The sequence below is a fragment of the Callorhinchus milii genome, unplaced genomic scaffold (assembly GCF_018977255.1).
Source record: "Callorhinchus milii isolate IMCB2004 unplaced genomic scaffold, IMCB_Cmil_1.0 Scaffold7, whole genome shotgun sequence".
Lineage (NCBI taxonomy): Eukaryota > Metazoa > Chordata > Chondrichthyes > Chimaeriformes > Callorhinchidae > Callorhinchus > Callorhinchus milii.
Window position 1 is genome coordinate 27,242,719 of NW_024704748.1, and position 20,585 is coordinate 27,263,303.

At 54.4% G+C, this 20,585-nt stretch overlaps 1 protein-coding gene across 2 annotated transcripts; it reads right to left on the bottom strand.

Annotated features, from left to right (window-relative positions):
• Nucleotides 1-1,177: 1,177 nt before the first annotated feature.
• LOC103186588 (dynamin binding protein) lies at nt 1,178-19,982 on the bottom strand. 2 transcript variants are annotated; one of them, XM_042337016.1, is made up of 14 exons: nt 19,741-19,982; nt 12,558-12,748; nt 12,127-12,226; nt 9,675-9,822; nt 8,879-8,896; nt 7,810-8,009; nt 7,465-7,595; nt 6,667-6,771; nt 6,245-6,373; nt 5,647-5,979; nt 4,179-4,349; nt 3,504-3,702; nt 2,575-3,083; nt 1,178-1,823 (listed from the first exon to the last, which is right to left on the bottom strand). In XM_042337016.1, the coding sequence occupies exons 1-14, from the start codon at nt 19,925-19,927 to the stop codon at nt 1,638-1,640; spliced, it is 2,607 nt and encodes an 868-aa protein (XP_042192950.1). In that variant the 5' UTR covers nt 19,928-19,982; the 3' UTR covers nt 1,178-1,637. The 2 variants fall into 2 exon arrangements, with proteins under 2 accessions (XP_042192950.1, XP_042192951.1); XM_042337017.1 differs by lacking the exon at nt 8,879-8,896.
• Between the last annotated feature and the right edge of the window lie 603 nt (nt 19,983-20,585).

Consider the following 20,585-nt stretch of genomic DNA (forward strand, 5'->3'; position numbering starts at 1 on the left):
CTCGGTTTAACATCTCATTTGAAGGACGGCACCTCCGACAATGTAACACCCCCCACCTCCCCGGCACTGTAATGGAATGTCAGCTTAGACTGTGTGATGCCAAGTCCCGATGTGGGTCTTGAACCCACAACCTTTTGACTCAAAGGCGAGATCAGGCTGAGCCAGGCTGATACACAACAATAAAAGAGCAATGTCTTGAGGATTGGCTCCAGTCTTGACTGAATGATGGGGAGGAGATGTATGAGGCTGGGTTTGTGCCCGAGGCTCCAGCCCACAATCAAACTGACACGACCCACACTCGTCACATGAGTTCTTGCTGCAAGACTCGAGGCTTTGCTGCTGACAGACCAGTGTCCTGCAAATCCCCAACCCCCCCCCACCTGTTAACCCTTGTTCCCTCTGGGTGACTGAATCCATCCTGAGCCCCAGGTGAGAGCGAGCAAGCGCGGGAGCTGCACACAGGAGACAGAGGCGGCCACGATTCAGAGCAACACATCCTTTATTTACAAGTGAGAAAAGATCCCGACCGAGGCTGGTCTTGGCCCAGCAACTCCAACCCATGATTTAGCTGCCGACACAGGCTTGGGACGGGCCGGGTTGCTGGAGGGTTGGGGTAAGTGAAAGACAGAGGGAGGTCGGAGGGTTAGTGACCACCCCCCCATAAGATGACAGATTGGCTGGTGACGTCCCAAGGCAGTGGGCCAGCCAGTGAGAAGGTTAGTCCCTGGGGAAGTCGCTCTGTGGGTAACACTGAGAATCATAGCCCCCATTTGATCAAATTCAGCGTCTCGGCACCTCATCATTAGGAGGCGATGATTCCTGCCGGAGGCACTGAGGCTCGCACACTCACTAGTGTAAAATACAAATACTAATCGTATAAAACTCACCAACACACCCCTCCCAGCCCTCCCCTCATGTCTCGGCTGCACCCAAGCACCTCCCCTGCACCCCCCCACACGAGGAGGTTCGCTATTTGTTTTGCAAGTTTAAGATTTTCCACCTCATCCCAACTGCCCTCCAGCCTGACTTTAATTGGCTGCAGCCGTTCCTGTGGTTATTTTGAACCAGGATTTTATTTAAAAAAACATTATATAGAGACGTCACGGGGAGAAGGGGGGGACAAAGTAGATTTAAAAATGTTGGTGCGTTAAAACAAAACATCTCAGGATCCCCTCTCCCCACCGCCCCCCCCACCCGCACCACTAGACGGTCACAGATTGGCCTGTGGTCAACCTCTGCTCCCCCTCCCCCCAGTTTCCTGCCAGAGGAAGGGAAGTTAAAGCAATGCCTCATTTCGGCTTTGCTTTAAGTTTTACATCAAAACTCTGCAGAGAGCCTCGGTGTTGAGGGTAGTGACGTAAGTTGGCCATTTTGAGTAAAGCGAGGTCCCACAGAGACCCCTTTCCCACCCCCATAAACCCTCTCAGCCGAATACAAACCTTACCCTCTCCTTTTTTTTAAAAAAGTTTTTTAACACAATAACGTTCCCCTGAAACAAACGTCCACAAAGAAGGCGATGCCCGGGTTCAGAGGAAGGAGAAGCCTTTCCTGCTGGGTCCCCATCGATGGTCCTTTTGTTTGCAGCTGCCCTGATAACAGGGATTAACCCCCACCTCATTCCCCCCTCCCCAAGCGGCTCACGTGTACTCAGTTTTCCTGATGTAGTTGGCGGGTACGTAGCCCCTCCGGCCGCTGGCCTCGGCCAGCCACCACTCCCGGTTACCGTTGCTGTCGTGAAAGCGCAGGATGTGCACCCGCTGTTGGCTCCTCAGCGACAGCTCATTATAGCAGCGAGCGCGGAAATCATACAGGGCGTAGTAAACCTGCAACAGGGACAGAGAGCACCGTCACCGGGGGAGAGAGAGAGACAGACGGCAACCCCACCCTGGGCTGTGCCATTGAGATTGTGTGACCAGGGCAGCGGTGCAGCATGAGGACCAGGGAGAGCCCAGAGGCTGCCAACCTGCGCCTAATACTGTCCGTAATTGGGTCAGCAGGAGGCATCCCGCCCTGGAGACAGAGAGAGAGAGAGAGCGCATTGCATTCCAACAACCAATCTCTAAGATTTCCATGTATAGGTGGGATACATGCAATTCTCAGTTTGTTCTGGAGACTCTCAACAACAGTGACGGGTTTCGTGTGGGTCAGACACGCGGCTGGTCACGGTGACGGGTTTCCGTGTGGGTCAGACACGCGGCTGGTCACGGTGACTGGTTTCTGTGTGTGACAGACACCCGGCCGGTCACGGTGACTGGTTTCTGTGTGTGACAGACACCCGGCCGGTCACGGGTTTCTGTGTGTGACAGACACCCGGCTGGGCATNAAAAAGCCTCTTGACAGAGCGGGCAGGCGCTGGGCCAGGCCATTAGTTCTGCTGAGCTCCGGCCTGTGAACAGGTGACAAGAAGCCTGGACTCCGCCAGACAACCAGGGCCGGTACAATAGAAATACCTTTGTATAATGCACCAGAGCCTATGGAATTGTATGTGTGTGTCTGTGTGTGACCCCCAAACTGGCTCCCTGCTGGAGATAACAGGGATTAACCCCCACCTCATTCCCCCCGCTCTCCACTCACCTGCTGCTTGGGGTCCCGACCGTCACTCTCCAGATAATCCTCCTGTGAAGCTGCCCTGCGCAGCCCCCTGGTTTTGCCCGCACCCTGTGCCCGGTGGGGGAGTGAGGGCTCGCTGGGGGAGCAGCGCCGGGCCGGCATGGTGCAGTAGGTCACCAGCGAGTCCGACACGTTGGACCTCACGTAGGGCTCACCCGGTGCCGGCCTCCGCGGGGGGGAGGCAGGAGCTTCTGGAAGGTTCCGTCGCTGAGGGGAGGGGGCCCTCGTATCCGCGGTGGGGCCGGGTTCGCTGGGGTTGGGGGTACTGTTGCTGTTGCCCTGTGGACGCTGTGCCGGGCTGGGGCTGGGGCTCGGAGCCGGCTGCTGGGAGCTGCTGTTCTGCTGGGAGATGATGGGGGAGGAGCCGCCGTAACCGGACTCGTTGGAGGAATGGCTGCCGACCGAGATGTCAGACTGGCTCCGGCGAGGGCTGTACGGCTTCAGGAACGAGCTGTACACAAAGCCCTTCATCACTGTGAGGGCAAGAGAGAGAGAGAGAGAGGTGAGGGCTACTCAACCCAGTGACACCCGACCCCAATACCCTGGCCCCCCAGTACTCTACGCCCCCCCATACCCTGGCCCCCCAATAAAATAATAATCCCTCCAAAACCAAAAACAATAATAAATTGATTATTTTCAATCTACGACTGTTTGTGGGACATTGCTGTGCGCAATTGGCTGCCGCGTTCGCCCACAAATATACAGTCAATTCACTTTACAGTGTGTTCTGTGAAGCGCTTTGGGACGTCCTCCCGACGTGAAAGGCGCTATATCAAATGCAAGGATTATTATTATTATTATCCCGTGCCCCCCAGTACCCCATCCAGCCAAGAAGCTCCCCCAACCCCCCTACCACCCCTCCCGCGCTCCTCAGTGACAAGCTGAGGCCTGACCTCCGTTGTCTACGAGCCAGCGGCTCTGGCTGCCCATGGGGTCCTGCAGTTTGATGACAGCAACAAGGTCGCCCTCCTGTAGGGTCACGTCCAGCTCCTGGGCAGCGTTGAAGTTACGATTGGCCTGGTACAGCTTCTCCGGCTCGAACCGCGCCAGTAGCCCTGCCCTCTGCTCCTCCGTCTGCATCGGCTGTGCCGCCTGCCAGACACCAGGTACATGTCAAACACCCCCCCCAGAGACACCGTCACACCTCAAACACCCCCCACTCCACCCCCACAGAGACACCGTCACACCTCAAACACCCCCCACCCACCCCCACAGAGACACCATCACACCTCAAACACCCCCCACCCACCCCCACAGAGACACCATCACACCTCAAACACCCCCCACTCCCCCCCCAGAGACACCGTCACACCTCAAACACCCCCCACTCCCCCCCCAGAGACACCGTCACACCTCAAACACCCCCCACCCGCCCCCACAGAGACACCATCACACCCCCCCACCCCCCGAGAGACTGGGGCACAGGTCACAATCCTCACTGAGCGAGAGGTCAGGAACTGATACGCAGCGAGTGGGGCGGGGCCTGGGGGGAGGGGCCTTGGTGGGGGGGGCCAGGGAGGGTGGGGCCGGGGTGGTGGAGCCGAGTCCCGAGGCTGCGCGGTGCTCACCGGCTGCCCGCGGCAGGATTGACGCTCTATCACCCGGCGCTCGAACGGCCGCCTGGCCGGGGGCAGAGAGTCCGGGAAGAAGCTGAAGACTTGTAGCTGCTGCAGGACAGCTCCGTGCTGCTCCTGGAACATCGCCACGATGCTCGCGTCCCTGCGACCCAGAGCGGTCATCTGCGGGGGAGAGAGAGACCGAGAGCAACACCATGAGAGTCAGCGTGAGAGAGAGAGAGAGAGAGAGAGAGAGAGAGAGAGAGAGACAGACAGACAGACAGACAGAGAGACAGACAGACAGACAGACAGAGAAAGAGAGAGGGAGAGAACAGAAAGACAGAGAGAGGCAGAAATAGAAAAAGAAAGAGAGCAGAGAGAGAGAGAGAGAGAGAACGACTAAGAATGACAGGTGGTTTTTGTTCAGCCGCTGTCAAACACATACAGAAAACCCATCATCAACAACAACAACAAGATTTCATTTACAGAGCGCCTTTCACGTCGGGAGGACAGTTGGACAGTTGGACAAAGCGCTGGACAGTTGGGTCAGGACCCGAGTAGGGGGGAAATGGTCAGGGTGAGGGGAGGGAAGGGAGGGGGCGCAGAGGGGGGAAAAGGGTGAAGGGAGGGAAGGGAGGGGCCGAAGAGGGGGGACATGGTCAGGGTGAGGGGAGGGAAGGGAGGGAGCGAGGAGGGGGCAGAGAGTTGAGAGTGGAGCTGAAGGCACTGTCGAAGAGAAAGGTCTTGAGACCGGCCTTGAAGGAGGAAAGGGAGGAAGCGAAGGCCGAGGCACTGGGGGATCATTGTGCTTAACGAGTCTCCAAACCAGAGAGTTCCACACGTGCCGCCTACACACGGAGATTCCTGTCTCTCAAATGGAATGTGCACGACTCCCAGAAGTCACGTACCCCCTGCTTACCGAATTCCCAAAAGTTTTAGGCGTAGATTGGCCCAAGATTTAGAGACCCCAGAGAGTGTGTTGGGGTACCTGCTGGAGTCTAATCAGCTAAACCACATATTGAGAGCGCTGCTTGTCCAGCTTTCCCGCTGCTTGTCCAGCGAGGACCACCCAATCCATCAGGGCTTTGGCTCGCAGGGTTAGCGAGAGCTGAGTGGGAGGATTCCCTGCCCCAGTGACTGGTCTGACCTTCTTCCCTTCTCTGTCCCGACAGCATAGCAGGATCTTTAACACCCGCCTGAACAGTCATAGATAGGAGCTCGGATTCACATCTCAATCAACCATCCAGCTCGCTCTCCCCCAGCGCTGCCCTGGAGCGTCAGTCCGGACTGGGATCCCAGCGGCTGGTCAGCCCCTCCCTACCCCCACCCCTCAGATAGATGTTTGTCAGGTCAGGGTATCAAGGGATATGGAACAAAGGCAGATAGTTGGAGTTGAGGTACGGATTAGCTATGATCTAATGGAATAGTGGAACAGGCTGGAGTGGCTGAATGGCCTCCTCTGGTTCCTACGTCCCCGTACCTGAGCCAGCGGCTCGAGTTCATCGAGCGTGACCCTCACGAACTCGCGATGAGCCTCGGCAAAGCTGCGGACGCAGGCGAGGAAGAGGTCCTGGGCTTTGGTGTGGAAGGTCGGCAGCTCGGCCAGCAGTTGGGCGTTCAGGGCCTCGTAGTCGTTGCGAGCGGCCTGCAGCTCCTCCAGCGGCCGGCGGCCACCCAGGCGTTCCGCTCGCTCCCGGCATGTGTGGTAATCCAGCAGCTTGTCAAAGCGCTTCCCCACCAGCTTGTGCGGCCCCGCAAACATGGTCAGCAGCTGACTCAGCGGCCCGGTCACCAACCGCTCTGTACGCTCCTTCTGCTCCGGGGAGAGAGAGATTGGGAGAAAGAGGAGAGTGAGGGCGAGAGAGAGAGAGAATGAGGGGGAGAGTGAGAGAGGGAGATTGACAGAGAGAGAGAGGAGAGAGCAGACTGAGAGTGGGAGAAAGAGAAAGAGGAAGCGAGGGAGAGAGAGAGAGAAAGAGAGTGAGAGAAAGAGCATGAGAGTGTGAGTGAGTCCGAGACAGACAGAAAGAATGAGAGGGAGTAAGACAGAGAGTGAGGTGTGAGACGTGGTCACTCACAAAGTCGGTGAAGAGTTTGTCGCTGATGCAGCGTTGAACGCGATGGAAACTCTCGAGATCGGTCCGACTCTGCTCCCGGTGCAGGTCCAACATACTCATCGCAGCTAAAACCGTCACTGAGGCCGATTCCTGAGAGAGAGAGTGGGAATGAGTGTGTGAGAGAGAGCGTTTGCGTGTGGGAGAGAGAGTGTGTGTGAGAGAGTGTGAGAGGAAGAGAAAGAGCGAGCGTGCGAGAGAGAAGAGTGTGTGCGAGAGAGGGATCGTGAGGGGGGGGCAGTCAGCCTGGCTGTGCCGCGCTTCACTATGGAATCGCCCCCCAGTGAGTCTCTGATCTTGGGGAGTAATCACGGTGATTCCCCCCCCAGTTGCCATGACTCCTGCGGTGGCGCTGACTGTCCCACCCACCCCCTCCTCCAAGTTACCCTCATGTGCTGCAGGTACAGGGACACATCCCGGACGAAGGACTTTATCAGCCGCTCCAGGCCTCCAAACTGCTTTTCAGCCTCGTCAAAAGCCTCGTCCTTTATCTGAGAGAGAGAGAGAGAGAGAGAGGGGGCGGTCAGCCATCTCACCCGAGATGTTTGAACACTAACAAGATCTGTCCACGGTCAGTGCCCCACTGTTCCCGGGGTGGGGGCGGTGGGAGGGTTGCCTGGGGGTGCAGGGTTGCCTGGGGGGGGTGTGGGTTTGCCTGGCGGGTGCGGGGTTGCCTGGGGGCTGCGGGATTACCTGGGGGGGGACGGGGATACCTGGGGTGTGCGGGGTTACCTGGGGTGTGCAGGGTTGCCTGGGGGGTCGGGGTTACCTGTGGGAGGGCGGGGTTGCCTGGGGGGCTGTGGGGTTGCCTGGGGGGCTGCGGGGTTGCCTGGGGGGCTGCGGGGTTGCCTGGGGTGGACGGGGTTGCCTGGGGAGGGGGATCGGGGTTGCCTGGGGGGGTGGTCGGGGATACCTGTGGGGAGTCGGGGTTACCTCTGGGGGGGCGGGGTTACCTGTGGGGGGGCGTGGTTGCCTGGGGCGGTCGGGGTTACCTGTGGGGGGGCGGGGTTACCTGGGGGGGCCGGGGTTACCTGGGGGGGTCGGGGTTGCCTGTGGGGGCCGGGGTTACCTGGGGCGGTCGGAGTTACCTGTGGGAGGGCGGGGTTACCTGTGGGGGGCGGGGTTGCCTGTGGGGGCCGGGGTTGCCTGGGGGGGTCGGGGTTGCCTGTGGGGGCCGGGGTTACCTGGGGGGTCAGGCCTGTCAGGTGCTTGAGGTGGCTGCTGACACGGTTGGATTTCTTGATGATGGAGTGAATACTCAGCTTTGAGATCTTGTCCATCAGAGAATCCTCGTCCCCTTTACGGTACTTCAACACTGCACAGAGAGAGAGAGAGAGAGTGAGAGAGAGAGGAGAGAGAGGGAGTGTGAGAGAGAGGAGAGAGTGAGTGGGAGAGAGAGGAGAGAGTGAGTGTGGGAGAGAGAGTGTGAAAGAGAGTGATGGTCAGGGTGGGGGGGTGAGGCGTCAGGGATGAGGGGAGGGTTAGGCTGTGCTGGGGGAGGGGGTGATGAGGTCGAGCCCATCTCTTACCTAGGTCCTTGCGTCTCTTGCACTCGTTGATGTGGACGTTGAGCTCCCTGAGGGAGGAGAGGGCGAGTGCGAGGGGCTGGTGGTCGCTGTGCGAGGCTGGGGTGGAGCCCAGCAGCTCAGTGATCAGCAGTGGGTATCGCATCACTCTCTGCACCGGCTTAATCAGGAACGAGCCCAGGTTTATGTAGTTGGTTTTGCCCCTAATGTAGCCAGAGAGAGGGTTAGCAGGACTCCGAGATCATCAACCCCCTGCCATATACCCCCCCACATACACAACCTTCCCTTATACATAGCCTCCACATACACTACCCAATATACAACCCCCATATACACACACCCATATACACCCTCCCCATATATACCCCCCATAATCACCCCTCCATATTCACACACACACCCCCATGTACATCCCCATATACATCCCCCCATATACACAGACACCTCCATGTACACGCACACACCCATGTATATCCCCATATACACACATACCCCCATACACACACACACCCATATACCACCCCCCCATACACACAGCTGCTGTAATGCCATGTGTGCCCTGCGGAGGGTGCAATAGTTTCAGCAATGCTACATTCTGTTTGAAATCTTCACCCTTGATACACCTCCTGATGTACGCCATCGAGATGTCTTAAAGTGCTTCACACAATTTTACTGTAAAGTGCAGTGACAAACAGCAGCCAATCTCCGCACAGCGACATCCCACAAACAGCCATGAGGTGAGCCATTTTATTTGAGGGACTGTCGGCCAGGACGCCGGGACGAATTAAACTCTGTTTTCTCTCCCAGTCGCGCCTGGCATTGGATACAGCGCCTGATCACATCGTTGAGACGTCTCAAAGAATATACTGTAAAGTGAAGTGACTATACTTTGTGGGCGAAACGTGGGATAAAGGAGCGAGTGAGGCACAGAGCAAAAGCTTATGGAACCCGCAGGAGCGATCAGCCATGAAATCGTTCGTCTGTTAGACTGAAGCATTGGTGAGGGTCAAACAAACACACAAGCTGTGATAAAGGTTAAGGGTTAAAGGTTGCACGCACGGGTCTCACTTACCACTGACGATATATTGTCCTGTGTTTGTGGGGGAGGGGGAGCGGGGGATAAATGGGGGAAAGAAAACGGGATTACAAGAAGAGCAGTTTGCAAACTTCACAAGAGACTCACTGCGTCCGTCTGCGTGTCTTTCTGTCTGTCTACACTTCCGTGTATGTATGTATGTGTGTGTGTGTGTGTGTGTGTGTGTGTGTGTGTGTGTGCCTGGATCTGTGCGTTTGTCTGGGTCTGTGCATGTGTCTGCCTGAGTCTGTGCGTGTACCTGGGTCTCGGTCTGTGTGTGCGTGTGTCATGGGTCTGTATGTGCGTGTGTCATGGGTCTGTGTGTGCGTGTGTCATGGGTCTGTGTGTGCGTGTGTCTGGGTCTCTCTGTGTTAAGATAGTGACACTGTTTTGGAGGCAAACACGGCATCCAATTCACACACAGCAACAACCTCCAAAAACCATGAAGTAAATGAGCGATTTTATCTGGGGAATTGCTGGCCAGGACACTGGGGAGTGAGAGAGAGAGAGAGAGAGAGAGAGAAAGAAAATCTCTTCTCTTTTCCAACAGCCCCGCAGGATCTTCAACATCCGCCTGGACTGGGCACAGACAGGAGTTCGGTTTGACATCTCACGTGAAGGACAGAATCTCCGACAATGCCCTCTCCTGCCCTGGGCTGCATTGGAGCGTTGGCCTGGACTGTGGGCTCAAAGTCAGTGACATGGGGGGGCTTACTCCCATGAGCTCCGGCCCCGGCGAGCTCCTGCCCATCTCCCCCCCCCCCCCCCCCCCGCCCCTTTCCAGGCTGCGTACCGGAGTTCCTGGAGGCAGGAGCTGAGCTGAGCCTGGATCTCGGGCTCTCTCTCGTACACCTCGAGCAAAGCGATGGCCTCCTCGTGGTTCTGACAATAAACATTGTAAACCTCCTCCAACTCGTCACGGTATCTCAGGAACACAGGGCCTGGGTGGGGGGGAGCGTGGAAATCAAACAATATTCTCATTTTGTTAAGATCATTTTTTCCCCTTAAAACACTGTCCCCCCACCCTCTCTCTCTCTCACACACACACACACACACACACACGCGCGTGCGCAAGCAATTAGGAAGGCGAACGGTATGTTAGCGTTCATTATGAAAGGATTAGAGTATAAGAGTAGGGAAGTCTTACTGCAACTGTATAGGGCCCTGTGAGACCACACCTGGAATACTGTGTGCAGTTTTGGTCTCCTCATTTAAGGAAGGATGTACTTGCCTTAGAGGGGGTGCAGCGTAGATTTAGTAGGTTAGTACCAGGGATGAAGGGGATGAGTTACGAGGATAGGCTGACCAATTTGGGCCTATATTCTCTAGAATATAGAAGAATTAGAGGGGATCTCATAGAAACCTATAGAAAAGGCAAATCTGCCTAACAAATCTAATAGAATGTTTTGAAGAGGTGACTGCGAGGGTTGATGAGGGAAATGCGGTGGACGTTATTTACATGGATTTCAAAAAGGCTTTTAACACAGTACCGCATAAGAGATTAATCCAAAAATTAGAGGCCCACAGTATTAAGGGGACAGTGGCAGTTTGGATTAAGAACTGTCTGAGTGACAGAAAGCAGAGGGTGATGGTTAATGGGTGTTTCTCGCAATGGGAGGAGGTGTGCAGCGGTGTCCCCCAGGGATCGGTATTGGGACCACTGCTCTTTCTAATATATATTAATGATCTGGACTTGGGCATAGAGAGCACTATTTCCAAGTTTGCAGATGATACCAAGTTAGGTCGGGCAGTAAATAGTGAAGCAGATTGTGACGGACTGCAGGCAGACATACACAGAATGGTGGGATGGGCTGACATGTGGCAGATGGATTTCAATGTGGATAAGTGTGAGGTGATACACTTAGGGAGGAAAAATGATAGGAGGCAATATAGACTTGGAGCTCAATCTTAAGGGGGGGGTGATCGTACAGAGAGATCTGGGTGTTCAAGTAAGCGAATCATTAAAGGTAGCAGAGCAGGTAGATAGGGCAGTAAAAAAGGCATTTGGTGTACTGAGCTTTATTAGTAGGGGCATAGAGTGTAAGAGTAGGGGTTATGATTAATCTGTACAAAACACTGGTTAGGCCTCAGCTGGAGTACTGCGTCCAGTTCTGGGCACCTTACCTCAGGAAGGACATTAAGGCACTGGAAAGGGTGCAGAGGAGATTCACGAGAATGATACCAGGAATGGGGAACCTTAGCTATGAGGACAGTGGAGAAGTTAGGACATTTCCCATTAGAGCAGAGAAGGTTACGCGGGGACCTGATAGAGGTCTTCAAGATCATGAAAGGTTTCGACAGGCGAGATAGGGAAAAGCTGTTTCCGCCGGTAGGTGTGTCTGTGACCTGTGGTCACAGTCTTAAGATATCTACCAAAAGAAGCAGAGGGGAGGTTAGGGTTAGAAGAAATGTTTTCACTCAGCGAGTTGTTGGGATTTGGAATGATCTGCCCAAAAGGGCAGTGAAGTCCGATTCGATAACAGCTTTTAAGAGAGAACTGGACAGGTATCTGGGGAAGACGGGTTTGCAGGGTTATGGGGAGAAAGCTGGTGAGTGGGGTTAATAAAAGTCAGTTGCTGTCAAAGAGCCGCACAGACTCGATGGGCCGATTGGCCTCCTTCTGTGCCGTAACATTCTATGAATCTATGAATCATCAAAGGCCATAATAGAGTAGATAGTGGGAGATTGTTTCCCCGATTGGAGAAACTAAAACCAGGGCTCACAACCTTAAAATCAGAGGCAGCCCTTTCACACTGAGTTGAGGAAGAACTTCTTCACTCAAACGGTGGTGAATGTATGGAACTCACTACCCCAAAGGGCTGTTGACGCTCAGTCCTTGAACATATTCAAGACTGAGATAGATAGATTTCTTATTGCAAAAGGGATTAAGGGATATGGGGATAAAGCAGGGCGTCAGGTTATAATAATAATAATAATCCTTGCATTTGATATAGTGCTTTTCACGTCGGGAGGACGTCCCAAAGCGCTTCACAGAACACACTGTAAAGTGAATTGACTGTATATTTGTGGGCGAACGCGGCAGCCAATTGCGCACAGCAATGTCCCACAAACAGTCGTAGATTGAAAATGACCAATTTATTATTGTTTTGTTTTTGGAGGGATTATTTATTATTATTATTAGCTGGAGTTAGATTAGAAGATCAGCCATGATTGAATGGTGGGGTAGGCTCGGAGGGCCGAATGGTCTACGCCTGCTCCTACATGTTAAGTTCTATATATATTACCTATTGTGTCTGTCTCCTCCAGTGATGTGAGCAATCTCGTGGCCAGGTCGATGACAGTGAGAATGTTCCCAAATAAAGACTCGCAGTCCACCTTCTGTACCTGGGAACCAGATCATCATCATCACATCATCATCTTCTTCAACATCTCCATCACCATCGTCGTCATTGTCAACACACTCACACTCGCCCGTCAGGGAAAACTCTCTTCACTGGGAATCGCTGTCAACGTTTGTGGCATTTTACACACAGCAATGTCCGTCCCTCAAACACATCAGACATATACACACACAGACAGTGTGAGGGGAACCAGGCAATTATTAGGGAGGGAAAGTGTGTTGGGGGGAAATCCCTATCTGATTTACCCCTCGCTAACTCGGCAGTCGGGCAGTGCAGGGGGGAGGGTGGGGGGGTGAAGGAAGCGCCAAGCTGACCTGGCTCTCTCGCAGTGGGGTGAGTACGGTGCTCACACACATCTCAAGGTCCTTGATATAATCTGCCTCCGTCTGCAGCAGCTCCTCAATCACTTTCGCTCGCTTCTCTAGCATCTTCTGCTCCGGGTTCTCCCGCGGGATCAGCCCCGTGGCCTCCAGAGAGCTGGCCTGAGCAGAGAGCAGCGTCATGTCTGTGCCAGAGAGAGAGAGAGAGAGGATATCATAGCAATTACACAGAGAGGCCATTTCCCTATCGTGTCTGTGCTGGGGCTCGCTCCCCCACTGCAGCTCTCTACTCTAACCCCATTCCCTGCTCTCTCTCTCCCCATCGTGTCTGTGCTGGGGCTCGCTCCCCCACTGCAGCTCTCTACTCTAACCCCATTCCCTGCTCTCTCTCTCCCCATCGTGTCTGTGCTGGGGCTCGCTCCCCCACTGGAGCTCTCTACTCTAACCCCATTCCCTGCTCTCTCTCTGTTATCTTTTGTATTGAATTCCCTCTCAAATTTTCCCACGGATGTCAGCCTTATTGGCCCCTTGTGACAAAGTGTTAACACGCTCCCAGGCCTTCATGTGTACACCTTCTCTCAGCCTGTGGGTGTGAACAGTGGAATCACCAACAGGCACTAATTCTCAGCCTAATACAACACATACATCAAAATGTCTCAAAGAGTTTCACTGTACAGCTCAGTGACTTTGTTAGCAAACACAGCAGACAATTTGCACACTGCAGCAACCCATAAACATCCGTGAAGTGAACGAGCAATTTTATCTGGGAAACTGTCGGCGAGGACATTGAGAGAGAGAAACTGTCTTCTCTTTTCCAACAGCGCAGCGGGACATTGAACACCTGAAGCAGCACAACAGGAGCCCGGCTTAACACCTCATCTGAGGACAGCGTCTCTGACAATTGCAGCGCTCCCGCAGCACTGCACTGAAGCGTCAGCCTGGAGGGACTGTGAGCGCAGAATCCCTGACACGGGGCTTGAACCCACAACCTGCTGACTGGAGATGCGAGACTAGGTCAGGCTGACACCGTGACACAGGTTCTCACACTCAGCCCTGATATAGACAGTGACAGGGGTGAGGCTCCCGATGGTATTATTGATCAGGATTAAGATGGAGTTGGCTGGATTCTGTTTAACTATGGCCTGAGCCACAGACTAATATCACACGTCTCAGTGACTGATAGAAACCGCTGTTAAGTGTAGTGACTGTGTGTGGAGGGGAACACTGCTCACTGAGCTGCCTTGTTCCTTTAAGACAATTTCATCACAGTTTGGAGGTTAAGTATTCATGACGGGCGTGCCATCAAATGGCAAGCTCTGATTGACTGAGGTGCAGCTGTAAACCACACTCAGTCCGAGACACACACACCTCTATACTAGAAAGAGAGACACACACACACCTGTACAAGAGACACACACAAACCTATACTAGAGACACACACACACACACCCCTATACGAGAAAGAGACATACACACACCTATACTAGAGAGAGAGACACACACCCCTATACGAGAGAGAGAGACACACACCTATACTAGAGAGAGAGACACACACACACCCCTATACAAGAGAGACACACACACACACCTCTATACTAGAGAGAGACATACACACACCTATACAAGAGAGAGACACACACACACACCCCTATACTAGAGAGACATACACACACCTATACAAGAGAGACACACACACACCTATACTAGAGACACACACACATACTAGAGAGACACACTCACACCTATACTGGATAGAGAGACACAAACACACACAAAGACACACACAAAAACTTGGGAGACATACACAGTCTCCTCCGTGCCACTGATCTCAGCCCCACTCTCTGATCCTGCAACCCCCTCCCCTGTCACCAGCTAAACTTTCCCATCCTTCAACCCCCACCTCTTGGACGTTCCTCTCAGCCCATCTCACATGCGCTCACACACAGTCACACTCACAGAGACACACACGAGTTACACACCAACAGAGGCACACAGAGACTCACAAGCGAGAGACCTACACACGAGTCAAACACTCACACTGAGACAGACAGAGACACACACTCACAGAGAGACACAGACACACATACAGAGACACACACTCACAGACACACAACAGAGACACACACTCACAGAGAGACATAGACACTCACACACACAGGCACAGTGATACCTCTCTCTCCCTGACAGGGCGTCTCCAGTCACATTTCCCTCAGGGTTGCCTACAGATCCCGGGGGAGGGGGTGGGGGACCTGAGGAGCTCTCCTTGTCTCTCTCCCCCCCAAACACAGGAGACCATTTACAGCTCCGCTCACATTAGCATCTGAATAGATGGGAACAGACAAAGACTTCCCCTAAGAGAGCGAGGAGAGAGAGACCTCGGAGTCTGATATCTTGGGGATTGGGGGCAGGTAAATAATAATAATAATCTTTTTCCCACAAAATACAGTCAATCCACTTTACAGTAAATCCTGTGAAGCGCTTTGAGACGTCTCCACAACATGATCAGCTGCTGTATCAAATGGAAGGATTATTATTATTAAAATATTCTGATATTTGACCCGGTGCCTTTCCAACAGAAGCCGCATCTCACAGCGTCACAGGACTCACTATGAATTGTAGTGATTGTAGTGAGGGCGAACGCGGCAGCCGGTCTGTGCACAGTGACGTCTCCGCAATCAGCCGGAAAATAATAATCCCGATCTGTGCCCGGCCCCTCATGACCGCTCAGAGCCCCTCACGACCCCTCAGAGCCCCTCGTGACCCCTCGGAGCCCCTCGCAGAGACTCGTGGCACAGTCACAAGCAACAATTTCAGGCTCAGTCACATCAGCTCTGAGCGTCTGGTGGAGGAAATCTGCCAGGTCCCCCCCTCGTTCCTGATCACTGCCCAGAGACACCCACCCCCAGAGGCTCCTCACCTCCCTCTTACACCTCCTGAGGAGTGGAGGAGGGAGGTTAGGAGGGAGGTGAGGAGTGGAGGAGGGAGGTGAGGAGGGAGGTGAGGAGTGGAGGAGGGAGGTGAGGAGTGGAGGAGGGAGGTGAGGAATGGAGGAGGGAGGTGAGGAGTGGAGGAGGGAGGTGAGGAGTGGAGGAGGGAGGTGAGGAGTGGAGGAGGGAGGTGAGGAGTGGAGGAGGGAGGTGAGGAGTGGAGGAGGGAGGTGAGGAGTGGAGGAGGGAGGTGAGGAGTGGAGGAGGGAGGTGAGGAGGGAGGTGAGGAGTGGAGGAGGGAGGTGAGGAGTGGAGGAGGGAGGTGAGGAGTGGAGGAGGGAGGTGAGGAGTGAAGGGCGTCTCACAGTGCCTTAGTGTAAAATATAGTGAATTTGTGGGCAAAGGCAGCAGCCAATTTTGCGAGCAGCAAATGTCTCACAAACAGCCGTGAGCGAGTTTATCATCTGGGAAGGAAAGAGAGAGAGAGAGAGAGAGTTTGAAAGAGAGAGAGGAGAAACTTGTCAGGGAAACACACAATGAAGTGTTTGAGACGTGCTGGGACAGGTTAGCACAATGGGCACGTTAGAAAGACCTGACCACGTGGGCATCCAATACACCCACTGAACAAAGGCAGGTGCCAGCACCCCCCCCCCCACCCAGGTTACAGCTTTCTGTCAAGTCAGCTCTCCTTATCCTCTTTGGGGCGGGGGTGGGGGGGGGGGAGGTGGGAGTGGGGTCTCCTTGCAGTGGAACTGGCTCCAAGGTGACATGTTTGGCAATGGCATATCAGAATGGATCCCCCCCCGGTGACGGTCTCTAGTCCGGTTCCTGAGCCAGGAGGGTCCACAGTATCCCAGGGCACTCACTGCTGATGACAGCCCGGCCCGGCCCGGCTCACTGGCATCTCCAACAATGCGATGGAAGGGCCAACCAGTCACTGGGGACAGGGACTCTGGGGTCTCCGAGCCTTGGCTCTTGCCAACCTGTGCTAATACATTCCAGAATTAGGTAAACAGGATGTGTCCCTCCAGGGAGAGAGGGGGAGAGAGAGAGAGAGAGACCATCTCATTCCAATTAACACCTCTGGAATTTCCATGTGTTGGTGGGATTTATGGAACTCTCAGTCTGGTTTGCAATATTGAAGCACGGTGATGGGTTTCCGCACGTGTCAAGCACCCGGCTGACCACAACAAAAGGCTCAGCCACTCGCACCCGTGCCTCCAACTCGGGTGGTTGTGGGTTCAAGCCCCACGTTGGGGACTCTGAGCTGACAATCTAGGCTGAGGCTCCAGCTCAGTGCTGGGGGGGGAGGGAGGGAGCATCGCATTGTTGGAGATGCTGTCCTTAAACCAAACGCCTGCCCGTTCAGGTGGCCATTAAAGATCCTGTGGTGCTATTGGAAAAGAGAAGGTAGTTTCTCTCTCCCGGTCGCTTGGCCGACAGACAATCTCCCGGTGTAATTGCTCCCTCACTGTTTGTGGCACATGTAAAATATCTGCCAAAGGCACCAAAAAAATCTTTTATAGTCTATAAAAAAACTATAAACTGGGGGGAGTGGGGGGGGAGTGGGGGCAGGGAAATCAAGGCCTATAATTACAGTGATTACCAGAAACCCTGTTGTGAGGCCAGCACCGGTGACTATGGTGACCACTATGAGCTGCAATTTGCTCCAGTCACTGAAACGCGAACCCACCCTCCCCTCCCACACGCAAACACACGCACACGCACACGCTCACTCGCGCGCACACACACACTCACAGAGAGACAAAGAGGAAAAAAAGCGACCAGGAGAGACAGCGTCAGGGAATAACAAAGGTGAGGGAAGCTGTTTACGGGCAAATGCCAGTTACGGGCCATCCCGAAATGTCACCGGTGCCCTTGCCATTGCCACGCCGACGAGAGGGAGCGTTTCTATTTAAATAATTCAGACGTTTGCTAAAGGCCCGTGGGCGCTGGAGGGCAAAGGTCATCCTGACTGACGGCTGCTCTGCGCTCTGGACCTTGACCCGGGCGCGAGACACCAATAATAATCAGTAATCCATCCTTGCACTTGATACAGCGCCTTGTCACGTCTTTGAGGCATCTCAAAACTTCACAGAATATACTGTAAAGTGAACTGACTGTCGTATATTTTGTCCCACAGACTGTTGTGGATTAGGTGATCACATTATTATTATTATAATTGAAAAAAAATGTTTTTGAAGGGGTTATTACCTCCAGAAAAGCCATTCACCAATCGACTAACAACCGGGTTGTGGTTGATTTGGAAACCAGTGAGAGGATCTTGAAATCGATCCATTTGGTATTTGGGAGGCAGCGGAGTCTGGCACGGACTGGGGTGATGGGGGCGCAGAGCTTTGTGCAGGTGAGTATCCGGGCGCCGGAGTGTGGGATTAATTACATTTGTGTACGGTGAAGCCTGGGGACACCAGCGGGGAGGCCGCTGGAATAGACCTGCCTGGAAGCGACGAAGGTACGGACAAGAGTTTCAGCTGCATCGGTCAACGTCGCCCCCCACGCAAGGTCAGTCACTGAGCACTGAGCGGGGGCTGCACCCCACGCCATCTGTCCACCCCAGTTGCTAATTAGATTTGCAGCTTGGAATAAATCCCAATCGGAGAGCCGGGCTCTTCCCGGGATTACAGGGCGGGAAATCAGCACCAGCTGCTCCCAGAATAGCAGCAGATAGACACGTCTACCGGCCACAGACAACGTGCTCACCGCGTGTGTGTGTTCAGCTCTCTGTGCCTGTATGTTTATCCGTGTGTGTGTGTATGTCTGTCTCGCTGTCTGTGTGTCAGTCTATCTGTGTGTGTGTGTCTCTCTCCATCTACAGTGCCCTGGACATCCTCCCGATGTGAAATGTAATTTGTTGTTGTTGTCTGTCTGTGCACGTCTCTCTCAACACTTGAGTTTGTTAAATCCATTAATGGTTTAATCTGCCAACAGATTAGTCAGAGGCTGAACAGGACAGGGTGTGCCTGTGTGTAACCCAGAAACACAAAGAGAGAGAGAGAGAAAAACAGAGAGACAAACAGAGAGAGACAGAAAGAGAAACAGAAAGAGGCAAACAGAGAGAGACAGACACCAGAGAGAGCAAGAGACAGAAACTGAGTGAAACACAGACAGAGGAACAGAGAGAAAGAGAGGGAAAGGAAAATAGAGACAGAGAGACCAAGAGGGAGACACACACACAGTGTCAGAGAGAATAACCAGGGAGAGGTTAGGGTTAGGGCGTTCACTGCAATTACACTCACAGCGAAACTCTGACACAATCCAATATCACTGACATTCTGTGTGGGGGCAGAGGGGACCCACTCCCCACAGACACCTGGAATGTGATCCGCAAACACATTTGTACACACGTTGGCTGCCACGTTCGCCTACAAACAACCCCTCTCCACTTGACACCAAACACTGTGAGCTGTGCCGCAGCTGTGATAAGGCGTTCGCTGTGTCAGATTCCAGGATTATTATTATTATTAGCAGTTTCAGTGTCAGCTCCAACATAAACAGCACAGTTTATCTCATCAAATAATGAGAGGCATCAAACACCAGAGATATCAAAGGTGACCAAGAGAGCGCGAGACACACACACACCCCGACCAAGACACACACACCCCGACCAAGACACACACACACACACACCCCGACCAAGACACACACACACACCGACCAAGACACACACACACCCCGACCAAGACACACACACACACCGACCAAGACACACACACACACACACACCCCGACCAAGACACTCACACACACACACCCCGACCAAGACACTCACACACACACACCCCGACCAAGACACACACACACCCCGACCAAGACACACACACACACACACACACACACCCCGACCAAGACAGACACACACCGATCCAGACAGACACACTGACAAGACACAGACAGACTGACACACACACACACACATAGACACTGACACACACACCCACAGACACTGACACACAGACATACACACAGATACACACTGACTGATACACACACAGACACACACACACACACACAGATTAACTGACACACACACACACACACAGACACACACACACACTGACTGACACACACACACAGACACACACACACACAGACTAACTGACACACACACACAGACACACACACACACACACACAGACACACACACAGACTAACTGACACACACTCACACACACACACAGACACACACACGCACAGACTGCTCCTCTGTCTCAGGCTCGGCCTCTCGTCACCTGGGTAGTGCCGGGGCGGGTGGATGTAGACGGGGCGGCGGAGTGACCCGGGGGCCGTCCTGCGGTAACGTGTGTTCCTGACCAGCGAGTCGGTGCCGTGGGGGGGGTCGGACCCCTCACACTCCCACCCGCTCATTCCGAGCCGTGTGCAGAAGCCCCTCTGGCTGAGGAGCAGAGCACCGCTCATGGTCCGGGTGTCAGGGGGCGGCCGCCCGCGCGCCCGAGCCCGAGCCCCATCCCAGAGCCCGAGCCGACACTGACTGGGGCTCAGCCCCGACCAGCTGGGAGGCTGAGGCCCCGCCCCGCGCCCCGCCCCAGCACCAATCACAGCGCCGGCCCCGCCCACACAGCCAACCCAGGCCCCGCCCCTACCCCCAGCACCAATCACAGCGCCGGCCCCGCCCACACAACCAACCCAGGCCCCGCCCCAGCACCAATCACAGCGCCGGCCCCGCCCACACAGCCAACCCAGGCCCCGCCCCCAGCACCAATCACAGCGCCGGCCCCGCCCACACAGCCAGCCCAGGCCCCGCCCCTACCCCCAGCACCAATCACAGCGCCGGCCCCGCCCACACAGCCAGCCCAGGCCCCGCCCCCCGCCCCGGAGCTGTCTGTCAGCCTGACATTGGCTCCAACCGCGGTCACTGGTAATGTTCCCATCACTGGGGAGACCGGTCTGACAACCCCAGAGCCCCGGGGGGAGAGGGAGGGGGAGGGGGAGTGGGTGTGAGAGAGTGGGTGAGTGTGAGAGAGTGGGTGAGTGTGAAAGAGAGTGAGTGTGAAAGAGAGTGAGTGTGAAAGCAGAAAGAGAGAGAGGGAGTGAAGGAATGAACACAAGCTATAAA

Coding starts and splice junctions, on each gene's coding strand:
- LOC103186588 (XM_042337016.1), bottom strand. CDS start 19,927: ATGAGCGGTGCTCTGCTCCTCAGCCAGAGGGGCTTCTGCACACGGCTC. Junction 12,749..19,740: donor CCCGCCCCGGCACTACCCAG/GTGACGAGAGGC, acceptor TCTCTGGCACAG/ACATGACGCTGCTCTCTGCT. Junction 5,980..6,244: donor ACAAACTCTTCACCGACTTT/GTGAGTGACCAC, acceptor TCCCCGGAGCAG/AAGGAGCGTACAGAGCGGTT.